The 15,525-nt window shown below is 39.8% G+C and overlaps 1 protein-coding gene across 2 annotated transcripts; it reads left to right on the top strand.

Annotated features, from left to right (window-relative positions):
* The first annotated feature begins 27 nt into the window (after positions 1–27).
* Positions 28–6,441, top strand: LOC121312794. Of its 2 annotated transcripts, none has more exons than XM_041244562.1 (3): positions 28–207; positions 1,457–1,641; positions 2,272–6,441. In XM_041244562.1, the coding sequence occupies exons 1-3, from the start codon at positions 48–50 to the stop codon at positions 2,698–2,700; spliced, it is 774 nt and encodes a 257-aa protein (XP_041100496.1). In that variant the 5' UTR covers positions 28–47; the 3' UTR covers positions 2,701–6,441. The 2 variants fall into 2 exon arrangements, with proteins under 2 accessions (XP_041100496.1, XP_041100497.1); XM_041244563.1 differs by having other exon boundaries at positions 126–354; positions 2,272–6,440.
* Positions 6,442–15,525: the final 9,084 nt, after the last annotated feature.

The raw sequence follows: 15,525 nt of genomic DNA, 5'->3' as shown, positions 1-15,525 counted from the left end.
GGCGTAGTCATATGACAAGCAGAACGGCAGCCTCTGTGGATACCATTATGAAGGGGGAATCACTGTGGAGTAAACAGCGAGTAGACGAGCTGATCGGGCTGTACGAAGAAGAGGAGGTGCTCTGGAATGTCAAATGCAAGGATTATCACAACAAGAACCAGCGACAAGCCGCCCTAGACCGGCTGGGTGTCAAACTCAACGTCAGTGGTGTGTATATTATTTAATCGTCGACACACCACCAATAACAAACAACGAATGGGTAACCTCTGCTTTATCCTACTTGATTGATGGGTGTCACTGGATTGCTACCTCAGTGGGCCAGTATTACAAAGAGATTCCTGATTGTGTGTACCGGTACGTGCTCATTTTCAACTTAATCGGTATAAACAATAATAGCCACAGTTTTAGGACTGTTGGAATTATACTGTGCAACCTGTATAGTGTGAGTCCTTTTCATCATGATGCAGAATTATTTGTATACTAGTATTAATACTGCTATGTTGTTTACTCCTTTCACAAGACGAAATATGTTGCTTTAGGCAACTGTTTGTTTAGCACTTCGGTATAGTGCAGTATGGAAGGCGCTATATAAATAAACACGACAATACAAAAAACTGAACTTCGCTTAAATTGGCTTAATATGCATAAAGTGAAAATAGTTGCCTGCAAAGTGCAGATAACAAGCTTAACACTTCTGATTACTGTTCCACAATTGGGGTTCTCATTAACCGCTAATAATCACATTAAGCCCTACAAATAGCCCACTTGACGCGCTTAATGTGAAAAACGCATAATGTGCTTAAATTCAAAGCAGTTAAGCCTGTTACGCGTTTTTCACATTAAGGGCAGTTCACATTGCGTCGTTGTAGGGCTTGATGTGGTTATTATCTTGTTATGTTAACGAGAAGCCCACTTTTTGGATCAGTGTTGGGAAGTGTTGATCTTATTTGCACAGTTTCAAAGGGGTTGGTTTGAGTGTAAAGAGACGATATACCGTGTTCATTTACTGTACATTTTTAGTTCAGTTTTAAGTGGTTTGTCACACAGAAATTCTCTTAAGTTTACCGCGGCTTATTACTGTTTATCTGATGATCTACCCGGCTCTGTGTCACGTTTATGTTTTTGCATATATCTTAGAACCGCTTATAAACTGGCTATGAAACTTGGTATTAACATTTTTTGGTATCAGATTCTGGGATATATGAAAGCGTGCGTATGTTCATACATCCGACAGTGTGTCACACTTGCGATTGGGCATGTACTTGATAATTCATGTATGCTATTCTGTACATGCTGTTGGTCGTTATGGTTACTAACAGTTTTCATCACTGATAGTTTTAATTTTGAATTCACAGCTAGGATGGATGACTTGGCTTTCAAATGAATTTAACAATATGAATGTTGGGGACAGCCTTGGTTGTGAAAGGTGAAGTGTTGCTGCTGTTCTTGTTTCCAGTGAAGGAAGTAAATAAGAAGCTGATGAATCTGAGGACCTACTACAGTAAAGAGCTGGCCAAGGTGAAGAAGTTGAGGCTGATGGCGGGGGACAGCAGGGAAGTGTACAAATTGCAGTGGCCCTTCTTCGATCACATGAACCTCTTCCTCAGCGCACAGGTCATGCCCAGGAAGGCCACCATCTTTGTAAGTGTCTCTTTCAGCAGTGGTGCCGTTGTATAGCTATTCTAAGGTAAACGTTTCCTCCTGTTAGGGTGTCATCCCCAAGGCCGTGGTGACTCGGTCTTCAAGAAGCGACTCTGCAGAGGAAGCAGGTCAAATCCCAGCCAAAATAATTTAGTACAGGTATGAACATGGTTTTTCGTGTCCTAATATTCCTTCAAAATATGTATGTAGATAAAGATACATGTGTTGGGGGTAAAATAAACTCTATCGAATGCCCTGTTCAAGAAAGGACAATACAGTGCATGTTGTTTATTTCAGACCTCTATGCATTGTTTCCCTTTGCATGTATTATCTTAAAAGCAGTCATCATTTTTACCACGAATACCTTTCAAGCAGTTTTGATGTTTTATTTTAAAACATGATATGTGGGAGTACACAAGGTTAAATAGATTTGTTTGCAAGTCTTTCTTTCAATCTTGCGCTTTCCTGGTCACAGTTGTTGGGCTATTTTCTAGTTCTAGTCACATTTAAATACTTTATGAACACACTACACATGTAACATAATATGAACATATTCCATTCCCTCTGTGTTAGTCACTTTGAGATTCCACTGTTGAATTAAGACCTCCTCTCCTGACTGTGTTTTTGCAGGAGCTGGCTGAAGAGAATGGGGATGCTGGTGATGACAAGGGTAGTAAGCCCTACAGAGAGGACTCAGACCTGGGGCCCAGCTCCGTGGTGAGCAGCAAACGGAAAGCTCCCAATTATCTGGGCGCCCACAAGAAGTTTCGAGAGGGCCTGCTGCTCCAGGAGGCTGTCCAGGCGTACACGGCAGCTCCCCTGCCCACCACCCCTCTCCCGGCCCTGTGCTTCGATGATGAGGATGACATTTTTGGGAAGCACGTGGCCAACGAGCTGCGGCTCGTCAGCAGTCTGAGGGCCAAGCAGTTCGCTAAGCTGCAGAGCCAGAACATCCTCTTTGAAGTGCAGTTCGGCTGCTCCCAGCCGCCCCACTTCGTGTCGAGCTTTGAGTCCCCCGAGGGTCCCTCTGACACAGAGAGTGCCCCTGATCTCCCCTGAAAATGCCTCTTGTCCCACAAGGAGAAAAATCTGTCCTGTCTGTGCAGGGATAAAGACCCTACAGATTGATACTTCACCTGTGAGAAGGTTTTTAAAAAGCAACACTGAAAGAACCGTTCTACCTCGTGTAGAGCGGGCGACGATGAGCATTCCATTTAGCAGGTTATTATGAGATGCCTTTGGCTGCATTCACACTGGGTCTGTTTCGTTTGGAACAATGCATCAATGTGCTTGCTGTTCACATTTATCTGAGAGCAACGGGACCAAGTTTGTTGGTTTGGTTCTTGTCCAACTTTTTTTCAGGACCGAGTTTGTTTGTGTTCACAATGCAGTTTACAGGTGCACTCGGTTTGTTTTTATGGTCTGTGAACCGGGTGTTTACAATGTCCTGGAAGGTATCTTGAAAGATGGCAGCTGTTGATTTAGTGCTCTGTTTTTTTAATAATATGTTTTAGATTATTGCATATTGCTGTGGAAGAAAGCACTGGGGGAGCACTTTTTAATGAATACATTTTTTGAGTGCCTGTAGTGCAGTACTCAGTTACGCAATACTGCACAATTATTCTACTGTAGGCATTACAGCCATTTGAGAGCTTTGTCCAGTTTGGCTTCGATTTTGGTGTCTAACCAAATTTCTATCGGAGCTTTAGTTTCTCGCACTGTTCATGTAGTTTAGGGTTACCACATTTCCAGAGTGAAGAACTACAGGGATGTGTTTTTAATTCACTGATGCCATTAAAATAACAGCATATGATAACACAATCATGATTTAGAAATTAAACATTAGTGTATTTACTGCAGAGCATAACAACTCATTGTTTTCTTTGTCATCTAATCAAAACATGATAAATGAACAAAAGGCCAGATTAGAAAAACATTGATTTAGCTGTTGCCGGTTAAATGTGTGATATACACGTAATCAGAATTATGAAATAAATAATCCGTAAGATAGTTTTGTTTTATTTGAATGGTGCCAACACAACCTAATACACGTGCTGTTAACTTGTTGAGCACACTGATGCAGTTTGGTACTTTTAAAACAAATGTGAATTCAATAGCAAAACTGGCACAAGTTAACAATTTTACTGTTTTCAGACAGATAAAAAATTATCACCCAAAACAGACAATCTGGTAACCCAAATGTCCTCCCCCACCTCCCTTCCCGAGACATTTCGATTTTTGATCAATTTGTTCCCTCACAGTGTTAACTAAACTGCACACAATATGTTTACTTCTGATTTAAGGTTTCCTTGTATAGTTGGTTTTCTATGTGCAAAACGACAGAGTCCAGCAGTTTTTCACATTGAGATTTAGCAGTGGAACCAGACTCTGCGTTTGCCAAACAGACCAAGACCACCTCTTTAGGTGGACTCGGTATGGTTCGTTTCCCAAGCGGATTTTGTTGTTCACACTTCACACCAAACGTACCGAACCGTACCAATTGTGGACCAAACCCTCTAAACGGACCCAGTGTGAACACAGCCTTTTTTTTATCTAGATTTGCTGCGCAGCTAGGAAGGGAGCAAAGGGAGCAGCTTATTGGTACAACTTTGATGGGATGACTCTACATCCGGTTGCTGTAGTCTGAGCTGCCAGCTTGTTTAAGTCCTTTGACCGTACTGGGGTTTACAACTATGCTGAATATTGATTCTTCGAGGATGAGTTTGATTGCACAATCAGAATGTGTGACCCCCCCCCCAAATGAAAAGCACAAGCTAGGTTATACTAGGTCTGGTATTTATTAAGTGCACAATATTATTTTCTGTAAGTCTAAATTTATGTAGCTCATTATTGCCCAGATTGCTTCTATTTTTGTTCATAGTTAAAATGTTTCCAAAAATAAACAGGAAACGCACTGCGTAAAGGTCACAGAGTCTAAATTTGAGTGATAGGTTTTAAAATCCAGCCTTTATTCCAGATGTGAACTGGGGCCAAATTGACTGTAGAAAAAGCTTATATCTAAGCTTGCTCCTTTTCAATGTTTATTTTTCAGGTGCTCACAAAATCACTTGCCTTTTAGACAAAGTTAAAGACATTAAATACGTTACTCTAAAAGGTGAGGGATTTATTATGATATTTTGTGAGCCCCTGAAAAATATACATTGAAATGGAAGTCATTGTTCTGGGTCCAGAATAGTAAGCAGTATCCACACTATCAACTTTCATTCCTCTGTTCATTTAAATAAAAGTTGCCATTTTCATGCTGAATAAATACATATTTGCTTGATTTAAAAAAAAAAAAAAAAAAAAAAAAAAAAAAGGTATCCAATAAGTCAGGCATCATCTATTATGCTATTTTATGGTGTTCAATCGGCACCTCGCATCAAACTGACCTGAATTCACTCCTTGAAGACATTTCACACAAGATTATATATTATATATTAACAGTTCTACCTGTGGTACCTGACTCATGGCACACTCTGTATATGGAGATTATAAAACTAAGACCCTACACTGTGACAAGTACTTTAGGACAGTTTTATTGTATTTTTATTTTATTTATTTATTTTTTTTTTAAGAGTTGTTGCACTCACTATAAAGATATATAAATAGGGACCACAAAACGAAATTCCTTTCTTAATCATGAATCATTCATGTTCTGATATTGCTTCTGTTTTTTTTTATTGAATCATTGAAACTTTTTTTTAAAAAGCTCAGCACGATTCATAGCAGTACGTTCTCTACTAAAGACCGTCGCAAGATGCTTTTAGTTAGTTCATCACAAGGGCTTTTTCCATCATCGTTGTTGCTCTCACCCAGTGCTCCGGGTAAGGTTTGAGTTGTTGATTTCAGTAAATCCTGTATCTATGGCTTTCCTTCTTTTTAATAATGTCTGTGAAGTTGCTGCTGTCGGTGTAGTTCGCGACTGCATTCACTGAGTCGCCATCCACTAGTACTTGGCTGTTTCCTTTTTTTCTTCAGTTTCTTGTGCTGTCCCTCGATAGAGACAGCTGCCTAATGTTATTTTAGGTAAGACAGTCCAGGATTAGTGCTTTGTGAAGCCAGCTATAAGTCTCACATTGACACATAAAGCAAAACACAAACTAGGAACATGTTTTAATGGTGTTTAGTAGAGAAGGCATTGCTATGAACTATGCTGAGCTCAAACCTTTGAAGGATGTGATGGAACAAAACAAGAATGGGAAAGCAAATATGAATGATACATGGGTGAGAGAATTATATGTGTTCTACTTTTAAAGTAACAGCAATTGCTACTTTGGTGCTGGGACCCAAAATGCATGATGCCCGTAGTGTGTGATTTCTAAGTAATTATGTAGCGTGTCGGGTCTCTTATTGTATATTAAGAAGCAAAGCTGTTTAAACGGTCCAAAATGATTTCTGTTCAAATAAATAAACACCTTTCACAGTTACTATAAATCAAAAAAATGAAGATTGTTCTCATGAACTGCTGTTGCTTTTTTAACTTTACAACTATGCTGTATGTTTAGTGCACAGGATAAGATGTGCTGGAATTCACACGTGGTTCATAATATCATGTGAACCATGACCTGCATGTCATTGGATACAAGCACTGTGGGTGAGATGATAAAGACACAGGAACATTCATTGTGATTTTCTTATTTTATTTCAATAAAATATGCAGGAAGAGAGCTATCTTCAGACTAACTTTTTTCTTTCCTTTTTGTTTTTGTTTTTTTACATTTGTCGAAAGTTGGCATTTCCAGTTTAATTTACCGAACTGTGTTTTGTTCCGTGTATATACAATGCTATTGGCTTTATCTTATTTTGTATTAAAAACCTATTGAGAAATGTTAATGTTTTACTGATTCTTTTGTCATGTAGTGTTTATTCAGAGGTGGTGGTTACTGTGTATTTCTACAGGGACCCCATACAGATTTGAAAATGCTGAATTTTTACATATTTAAGAAGGATATTGTTCTTCAAATGTTTCCAGCAAAGTGCTGACATTTAAAGTAGTTTGCTTTCTTTTGAAATCCTGTTCCTCTGCTGCTATAGGTACAGAGTTGCAGGAGGGAAAGGGGTTAAATAGTGTTAATACAGAGGTTCATGTTAATATGGAGAAATGTTTCTCTGTTGTGATCTGAAACCATTGCACGGTACTTTCTGGTGTTGTACTTTCTAGACCATTTCATCCGGAGAGTGCAGTTGAGCGCCACCCATTGTAAGAATGGTTGGTTTTGCTGTTAAAATATTTTAATTGACTAAAAGCATTTTTTCTTTTACTTGCAGCACCTTAAAAAAACAAAAGAAATGCAATTGAAACTCTGAACTGCAGGGTATCAATTGCATAGCAGGCCTCACTGTTCCTGGTTTTACAGTGTGTACAATAGGACACACCTGAGCTGTGTTACCTACACACTGCCTAATCAAGCTTGAAGTAAAACCTGGAATAGGCGAAACTGCTATCTAATACAAGATGATGTGGAAGCTGGTGTTAAAGAAAAGTACCTCCCGTTCATTGCCACAAGGTGGCAGTCAAGGTATTAATCATTAGCTGAGGAAGGTACCATTTGTTATCTAGTCATCCATTTTACACTTCAGTTATTAAACATGATACATAATTAATACAGTTTTTAAAAATCTTTTAGAATGTAATTTCATCACTAGACAGCAATATAACTAAATGTGCTTTTTAATTTTTTTAATAGGCGCAGATCTGAAATGACTTAGATCTACTCTGCTGATAATTGCTGGCTAGCTGTTCAGGTAGTGTGGTACCAGTACCATAGCTATTGTGCTGGCATAATAATAAATAGTAACAAAACTTCCTCTTCTTTCATCGCAAGTAATTCCAAGTCACTACACAATAAAATCATAAAAAAGTCAATAGGTAACCCATCAAAACGCTTCACAATGCTCAAAACAAACCAAACTGACTCGGAGTGACAAGGTGTGTGGCACCCAGGGACAGAAGGAGTCGAGAGTTGAGCAAGGGAAGAAGTGGACGAATTCTGCAGGGCACGATTAACCAGCAAAGCCTTAGCTCTCCAGCCCTGCTTGTCATGCACTGGATGGACAGCAGGATATTTTTAAACTCTTAAACGTAAAAGAAAAAAAGTTATTTAGCCGAGAACAAAAGAAGAATTGAGCAGGACTTGATCGAAGTATTTAAAGTCGTAAAAGGAGCTGGCAAAATAAACTGTAACCAATACTTTAAACACAGTTCAGAAACCAGGACTAGAGGACATTAATAGACTTGGGACAGAGGAAAGTGGTCACTATCACACTAATCCCTTGTCCTTAAACACAGTATTTAGTGACATTTACTGTGTGAAGGAGATGTACACCCAATGTATAAACTGTGATGGTTTTACTGTGTGGTCTTGTAACAGTTAAAGTTGCAGAAAAAAAAAAATGTTTTTAAACAAACACTGTCCTGGAGGGCCATGGTGTCACTGAAGAAGGGTGTGTCAAAGGGACAGTGGGTGGGGTCTATCCAGGGGATGATGTCATCCCAGTTGGAGGAGAAGTAGGGAGCAGGTGCACACTGTTAGGTGTGTGAAGGCAGAGCTGTGATTGGAGGTGACAGCCAGTAATTACTGCCAGTCAGTGTGAGAGTGGAGTGAGAAGTGTGTTTGGCTTAATTAACACATTCTCATTGGAAAGCTGACAGTCACACACAGAACCTTGTTTTCAAGTAATAATTTCATCTGCTCTCTTTAATCCAAGGTTTTCTAGGAACAAGCTAAAAAGATAGTTTGACTGACTATGTAGCCTATAACAAAGAAAAATTATGGGGACTTGATCGAAGTCTTTAAGATCTTTAAAACCGTAAAAGGAGTTGAGAAGGTTAACCCTGACCAATACTTAAAGCGCAGCACAGAAACCAGGACCAGAGGACACCCAGTTAGAAATGAAGTGGAGACAGACAGAGGGTAGTTATGCAATGAATCTCATATTTACAATAACACCACATACATATTGTATTCTGAAATGTGTTTTTTTTCTGTATGAAGTATACATTTATAAAGGCCCGCTCCTCTCTTGGCTCAGTGAAACCTCCCACACACACACAGTGTAGCAGCCTGCAGTAATTGGATTACATCTCACAGTACCTGCAGAGCTACGAGGGAGGGAGGTGTTGATTGGAGTTCAGGGGTTTAATCATTACCACCAATGGTACAGAGCCAGTGGGACAAGGATTAATATACAGACCAACACATTAACATGTGCTCTCACACACACACACACACACACACACACACACACACACACACACACACCAGACAGAGTACATATTGACTGTGCTGTTTACGCTGACAGACAAATTCCCACTGACACATACACTCACACCGACACACCCACAGTTTTGGGTTTCTGGAAGAACTGGAAACCAAATTGTATGCATGAAACATAATTAGAATTATTAAATAGTGTGCACACTGTTCTACCTTTAACATACTTTCTGTTCTGCACTGTAATCTGCATGTCTGCTTTACCACATTTTGTCATGCTTTTACTACACTGCACCTCTTTGAGAAAGTCATCATAGCATTGTTACTTTGAACAGCAAGGTTGCTAATAGCGTGGCTGTCCTCACCCATTCCATCTCTTTGTCAGCTAAACTTTGGGGACTAAATATTTAATGCGATCTTGCTCGCGCTCTTCAAAAGATCAAGAAGTGTTTTTCCAGGCTGTGGCTGCTGGTTAAAAAGTTGTCTGTTATCGATTCATTAACTCGATGATGAGAAGGCATTGCGATCTGCATCTCCTTTACAAGGGGGTCCTAGAAGACAGCAGCGGTGGCACACAGCCTCAGCAGGTTACACAGGCTCTCAAACTGGGGAGCCCTAGGACATTCTGGAAACTTCCCATACATATTTTATGAACAAAAATATACCTTATGACTGTTGGGGTTGAAAATAGAGTCTACTCGGTTGTTAGATGGTGTCCCCCAGACAAAAATAGACAAGTTCATTTCTTCAAAGATACCCCAAATGGTAGTTTTATTGAAGGTGAAACATCTTTCATATTTGCATGTCAGGTGTGGGCATTATTCAGACCTTCTGTCTGTCTATCATTAATAGGAAACAGACCCTGTCACACAGGGGTCACTCTCTGCTCTAGGTCCTTAATTGTGTTAGAGAAGCAAAGTTGTTAGAGAAAGTGCTGGTCTCTAGTGTGGAAGGCAGTGGGTTTGAGTTGCTCAGTGGTAAGAGTGCTGGACTGCAGTATGTCCTCCAGTCTGTATAAAAAAAGATCATAAGAAAATGTACAAGGGAGAGGAGGCCATTCAGCTGATTTAAGTTCATCTGGGCTGGGGAGTCCTTGGCTCACTACACACCAGCGACCCCTGTGGAACAATTCAGAGCTGCATGGAAGCTGTAAGTTCTAAATATAGATGCATGGTGGGTTTGCAGAGCAAAAAAAAAAAAGCGGACGGCTGACAGCACTTCGTCTCCCCCAAGTTAGTTTGGGGGTCTCAGCGGTGAGCCAGGTTGAATAACTCAAGTTGTATAACTCAAGTTGTAATGGATAATACTGACATCAGCCTAAGACCTGTTCTTACATCTCGACTACAGACTGCCTGTCTGTCTGCACCCCCACAGTAACATGCCCCCCCTGAATCAGACTGCATGCAGTGATATTTGTTTGCTGGTCTCAGAATTAATCTTGGATAGCCCATTTGTATCTGCTCAAAGAGGATTTGCTCCGCTGCTCTGTCTATTTAGGAATGTAATTACCAGCTGCTCTGGGAATCGGGGTGGGGGGGGGGGGTGGAGGGGAGAGAGAGAGAGAGAGAGAGAGAGAGAGAGAGAGAGAGAGAGAGAAAGAGGTCTCTCTCTAGGAAATAAGAGACATGAGGCAGGGAAGACGAGACTGGGAAGAAGAGAGGGGGAGATAGAAAAGGGAAGAGGGAGAGAGAAGGGAAAGCCAGGGGAATGGGGGGAATACAGGGAAAGGAAAGAGACACAGGAGGAAGTGGAGAAAGAGGGGAATGGAAGGCATAGAGGAGAGTGGAAGGGGGCAATGGAGAAGTGGGTGAGAGAGAAAGATCTTCTGGTGTTTTTGATAAATGGGATCAGCAGGATATTCAGCTTTTCTGTTTATCCCACACTCCTCCAAAGAGGATTACATCCACTCAGCCCTGCTGCACTTTTATCTCCAATCACAACAACACAATGACAAAGGTTCACAGAGCCTTGCTCTCAGTTCTGACTCGGAACAGTCTGATCTGGGTTGTCCTTAGCAAATCTCTTACATGTTTTGTAAGAGTCTCATGTCTTGAGCGAGAACTACCCATATAAAAGTTCCCCCTGATAAATTGGGATGGTAATTCCTGCTTGCAAGCTATGCTTTCAGATAGTCTTGCACTTTCTGGGTCACTTCTGGAGGGTGAAATTGTCCCCACCTCTTCAGGGTCTTATTTCCTGTCATTAACCGACCACTTGCTTCCCCTAATGACTGACATGCTTTGCAGCCAGTAACAATAAAACTGGCGGGACACTTGTTTCACCATATTGTCACACGTTCCAGCGTCCTTTACTACGCCGTGCCATAGGGTTATCGTGCTAGCCTGTAATGATGCGGGCACCGTTTCCAATAAGACTACTGTTTGCATTAATTAGGTGCAAATCGTGTTTCACATAAGATGTACCAAACGGTAAATAATAATGAATGGTAGTACACAAGGCTGTGTACTACATAGTTTAACCCTGGGGTTCAGTCCCGAAACAATAAACACAGTCTTTAATACACCCACAATATCCAAAAACGGTCACCAATCCAAAGTGAGTGCTGTAGTGTTCGTAGTGCAAATACAATTTATCATGAAACAAGTGCAGTGTTGTCCGGGTTTTGCACTGACCTGTAGCGACAGCTCCGGATTGTGTTAGCCGTCTAATAACAACAAACAAGTATAATTAGACATGACAAAACAAACAAATCACTCACAATAGACAAGACGGTTCTCCTTCCGGTTCAGCGTTAACCGTAACAAAGGAACAGATCACTTCCCTACGTCCCCTTATCTACCGTCAATCATGAACCCATTGCATTAGGACTTGAACTTGCTTCCGGTTCGAGTACACGGTAACCGCGATGGTGTAACAAAACGAGGGAAGGAACCCAGCTACTAAATCAAATGGGGCGTAAGATCTGTTTCCGGCTGAAGGTCGATGAACCCCGGGATTACCATTAACGAAATGTGTCCGGTAGGACCGCAGGGGCTCCCGGTATTAGTAAGACAGTCAGGAAATGTGTTCTTGGGCTTCAGTGTCTTGCTGGATTACCCAGACAGAACCCTCACAGATCGGGAGGGAGATTTATCACCAAGAATCATTCTGTCTGTCACACCCACTAAGACACGAAAGTGAAGTGAAAAGACCTAGGAAGTAAAGCAGTACCAGAGTTCCTGGAAAGCAAAGCAAGCAAACTAAGAACTTTCTTTAACTGTGTGTAGTACCAAGTGTCATGTTTTAAAATGGAAATACATGTTCGCTGCAACATGTGTTTCTTTCAGATGTGACTTGCATAGTGAGTGAAAATACACTACTAATAACAATTTATGAAATGATGTTGTTAGCTACAACCTCTTCTATTACTGGTTATAATTGTTCATCTGAACATTTTAGAGCCTGGTGTTTGAGTCACCATAAGCATTGATGCTTAAGCTAATGGGATTTGTAGTCTTAGTAACAGCATGACAAAATTAGGAAGAATATTATCCAGGATATTTTCTTTCTGTAGTAGGAGTGATTTGCTGTGATTGTAACAAAATAATTCCCTGAATCTTACCTGTTTTACATTTCCATTAGTTACATAAGTCTCAATGGAGCAGTTTTGAAAGAAAGTACTCAGTTTCTATGTCTTATTTTCATGATATCTGCTACGCTTGTACTTCCTGGATCATTTCACCTCAGAGATGTCTTCTGGGTCAATTAATAATGGAAGCAGTTGGTTGATTAATGACATGAGAGACATGCAGATTTGTTTTTGCATATCCATAGCATTTGGTATTTGGACTAAAAGAAAATATGACTGGCATTTCTAACTACTGTAGTTTTAAAATTGTAACTTCAAGTAACAGACTGAAATTCAACCAGACTTTTTAAACTTCATAATACATATACATATATATATATATATATAGTAAGGTGGCAGAGGGATCTATATTATATAATTTAAGTCGGTATAAGATTCGACGTTGATTATACTAGTATTATTTATATGTATCATCCTCACTATAGTCTCCTCTCCCTGCCAGACTAAGGCGGGACGGTATTTTATACACTTTTAAACGTTCTCCCTGCCTAAAAATATGTGAAAATGCATGTTTTGTTTAATTTAATTGCTTTTGATTAATTTCATTGTATTATTTGTTAAGCCAGTTTGTTCTATAGTGTGGCTGTAGAGTGGAGAGCTTGATTGTTGCTGCAGATATAGAGGTAAAACCTATGTTTGGTTTAAAAGTTTTTGTTGTTAAAAGTGTGTTATGGTTTGTTTGGCGTAGCTGTCCTGCGCTTTAGTCAGGGACCTGCCAATGCTTAGTTAGTGCTACGAGGGAGCTAGGGTTTTGTTTGTTTGTTTTCATGTTTTATTTATTTGTATTTTGAATTAAAGTGCGCTTAAAAACAAAGTTTTTATTTCAATTTTATTTTTGGGCACTTTGTTTTAAAACTTTGTGAAACTCAGGTCTAGCAACCGTATGGCTGGCTTCAGACCTCAATTAGGATTAACCCTGGACCACTTTACCTAGGATAACATTAATTAGTCCAAGAGGTGAGCTAATCAGGGTCTGTGGAAGCATCTGCTAGGGTTTAACATTACGGACAGACTTCTCAAAAGCGAAGAAAGTTAAAGGACTGCAGGAAACTGCTTTTGCAAGACTGTCTTTAATATAACACCTGCTGCAGCCTTTAATGTTTTTATCTAAATGCTAGAAGTCTCAGAAACAAAATGTTAGAACTTTAAGCTACTGCCCTAACAAGTAATTACGATGTGATAGGTGTTACAGAAACTTGGTTATCCAAGAGTGATGGAGACAAATATAATATTAGTGGGTATACACTGTGTAGGAAAGACAGGCAGGACAAAAGAGACGGAGCGGTAGAGATATACCACCTAAATAGACTTGAAGCCCAGGTGGCTAAATCTGGTAGAAGAAAACAACACTGAATCAATATGGGTCACAATAATGATCAACAATAATGGACAACAATGCAAAGGGCATAACAATAGGGTCATGCTATAGACCGCCAAATTCAGGCACCAAGCAAAATAATCTGATCTACAATGACATTAGAAAGGCTTGCAGCAAAGGAGAAGCCATATTAATGGAGGATTTCAACTTCCCCCATATATAATGGGAAAAAATAATGAGAAGCACGACAGACAAAATTCAAATGGCAGAAATGACAAATGACTGCTTCCTAACACAATTTGTCAAGGAACCAACTAGAGGGAAGGCATGCCTTGATTTAGACAGAATAATTAAAACAGAGGTCAGAGAACCATTGACAAACTCAGACCACAACATGGTCTTATTTGAAATGCTTTTTAAAACAAATCCTCTGGATCAGATGAGATCCTCCCAATAGCACTCAAAGAAATGAAAGAAGTTATTTACAAACTTCTAACCAAGATCATGCAACAGTCTCCTGACACAAGGGTTGTACCAACAGACTGGAAAATTGCAAACTAATACCAATCCACAAAAAGGAAGACAAAACTGAACCAGTAACTACAGACCAATAAGCCTGACTTCTATTATATGTAAACTTATGGAAACTATAATAAGATCCAAAATGGAAAAATACCTATATGGTAACAGTAATAGGAGGTGGCAAACATTGTTGCAGCAGCTCATTCAAAATGATCTAGACAGTATTCAGAACTGGGCAGACACATGGCAAATGACATTTAATACAGAAAAGTGTAAGGTACTGCACGCAGGCAATAACAATTTGCATTATAAATGCCATATGGGACATACTGAAATTGAAGAAGGAATCTGTGAAAAAGACCTAGGAGTTTTTGTTGACTCAGAAATGTCTTCATCTAGACAATGTGGGGAAGCTATAAAAAAAGGCCAACAAGATGCTTGGATATATTGTGAAACGTGTTGAATTTAAATCAAGGGAAGTAATGTTACAAAATGTACAATGTATTCGTAAGACCTCATCTTGAATATTGTGTTCAGTTCTGGTCACCTCGCTGCTCTAGAAAGAGTGCAAAGTAGAGCGACCAGAATTATTCCGGGTTTAAAAGGCATGTCATATGCAGACAGGCTAAAAGAATTGAATCTATTCAATCTTGAGCAAAGAAGACTACGCGGCGACCTAATTCAACATTCAGAATTCTAAAAGGTATTGACAATGTCGACCCAAGGGACTTTTTCAACCTGAAAAAAGAAACAAGGACCAGGGGTCACTAATGGAGATTAGACAAAGGGGCATTCAGAACAGAAAACAGGAGGCATTTTTTTACACACAGAATTGTGGGGGTCTGGAACCAACTCCCCAGTAATGTTGTTGAAGCTGACACCCTGGGATCCTTCAAGAAGATGCTTGATGAGATTCTGGGATCAAAACCAAATGAGCAAGATGGGTTGAATGGCCTCCTCTCGTTTGTAAACTTTCTTATGTTCTTATGTTCTTAATTGGGACTGGATTTGTATCATCTCATCTGTATTTATGGTTTCTTTTAAGTATTATGGAAAGCACCACAGCAATGGTTAATCTTATGGCTAAATAAAAAAGTTTTTTTTTTTTTTATTCCATCTCCTCTGTCCGTGTTAAAAAGTGACGCCACTTTCATTGCCAAACAAACAAAAGCGTTTATAAAACCAAATGATTCAATCTTGTTAATGTTACAGTCAACAAAAAAGTGCGTCGAAGTGCG

This window comes from Polyodon spathula, chromosome 3, assembly GCF_017654505.1.
Source record: "Polyodon spathula isolate WHYD16114869_AA chromosome 3, ASM1765450v1, whole genome shotgun sequence".
In the NCBI taxonomy this organism is placed as follows: domain Eukaryota; kingdom Metazoa; phylum Chordata; class Actinopteri; order Acipenseriformes; family Polyodontidae; genus Polyodon; species Polyodon spathula.
The sequence above is the reverse complement of the archived record's forward strand: the minus strand, read 5'-3'. Positions and strand labels throughout refer to the sequence as shown.

Coding starts and splice junctions, on each gene's coding strand:
- LOC121312794 (XM_041244562.1), top strand. CDS start 48: ATGAAGGGGGAATCACTGTGGAGTAAACAGCGAGTAGACGAGCTGATC. Junction 208..1,456: donor TGTCAAACTCAACGTCAGTG/GTGTGTATATTA, acceptor TCTTGTTTCCAG/TGAAGGAAGTAAATAAGAAG. Junction 1,642..2,271: donor CCAGGAAGGCCACCATCTTT/GTAAGTGTCTCT, acceptor GTGTTTTTGCAG/GAGCTGGCTGAAGAGAATGG.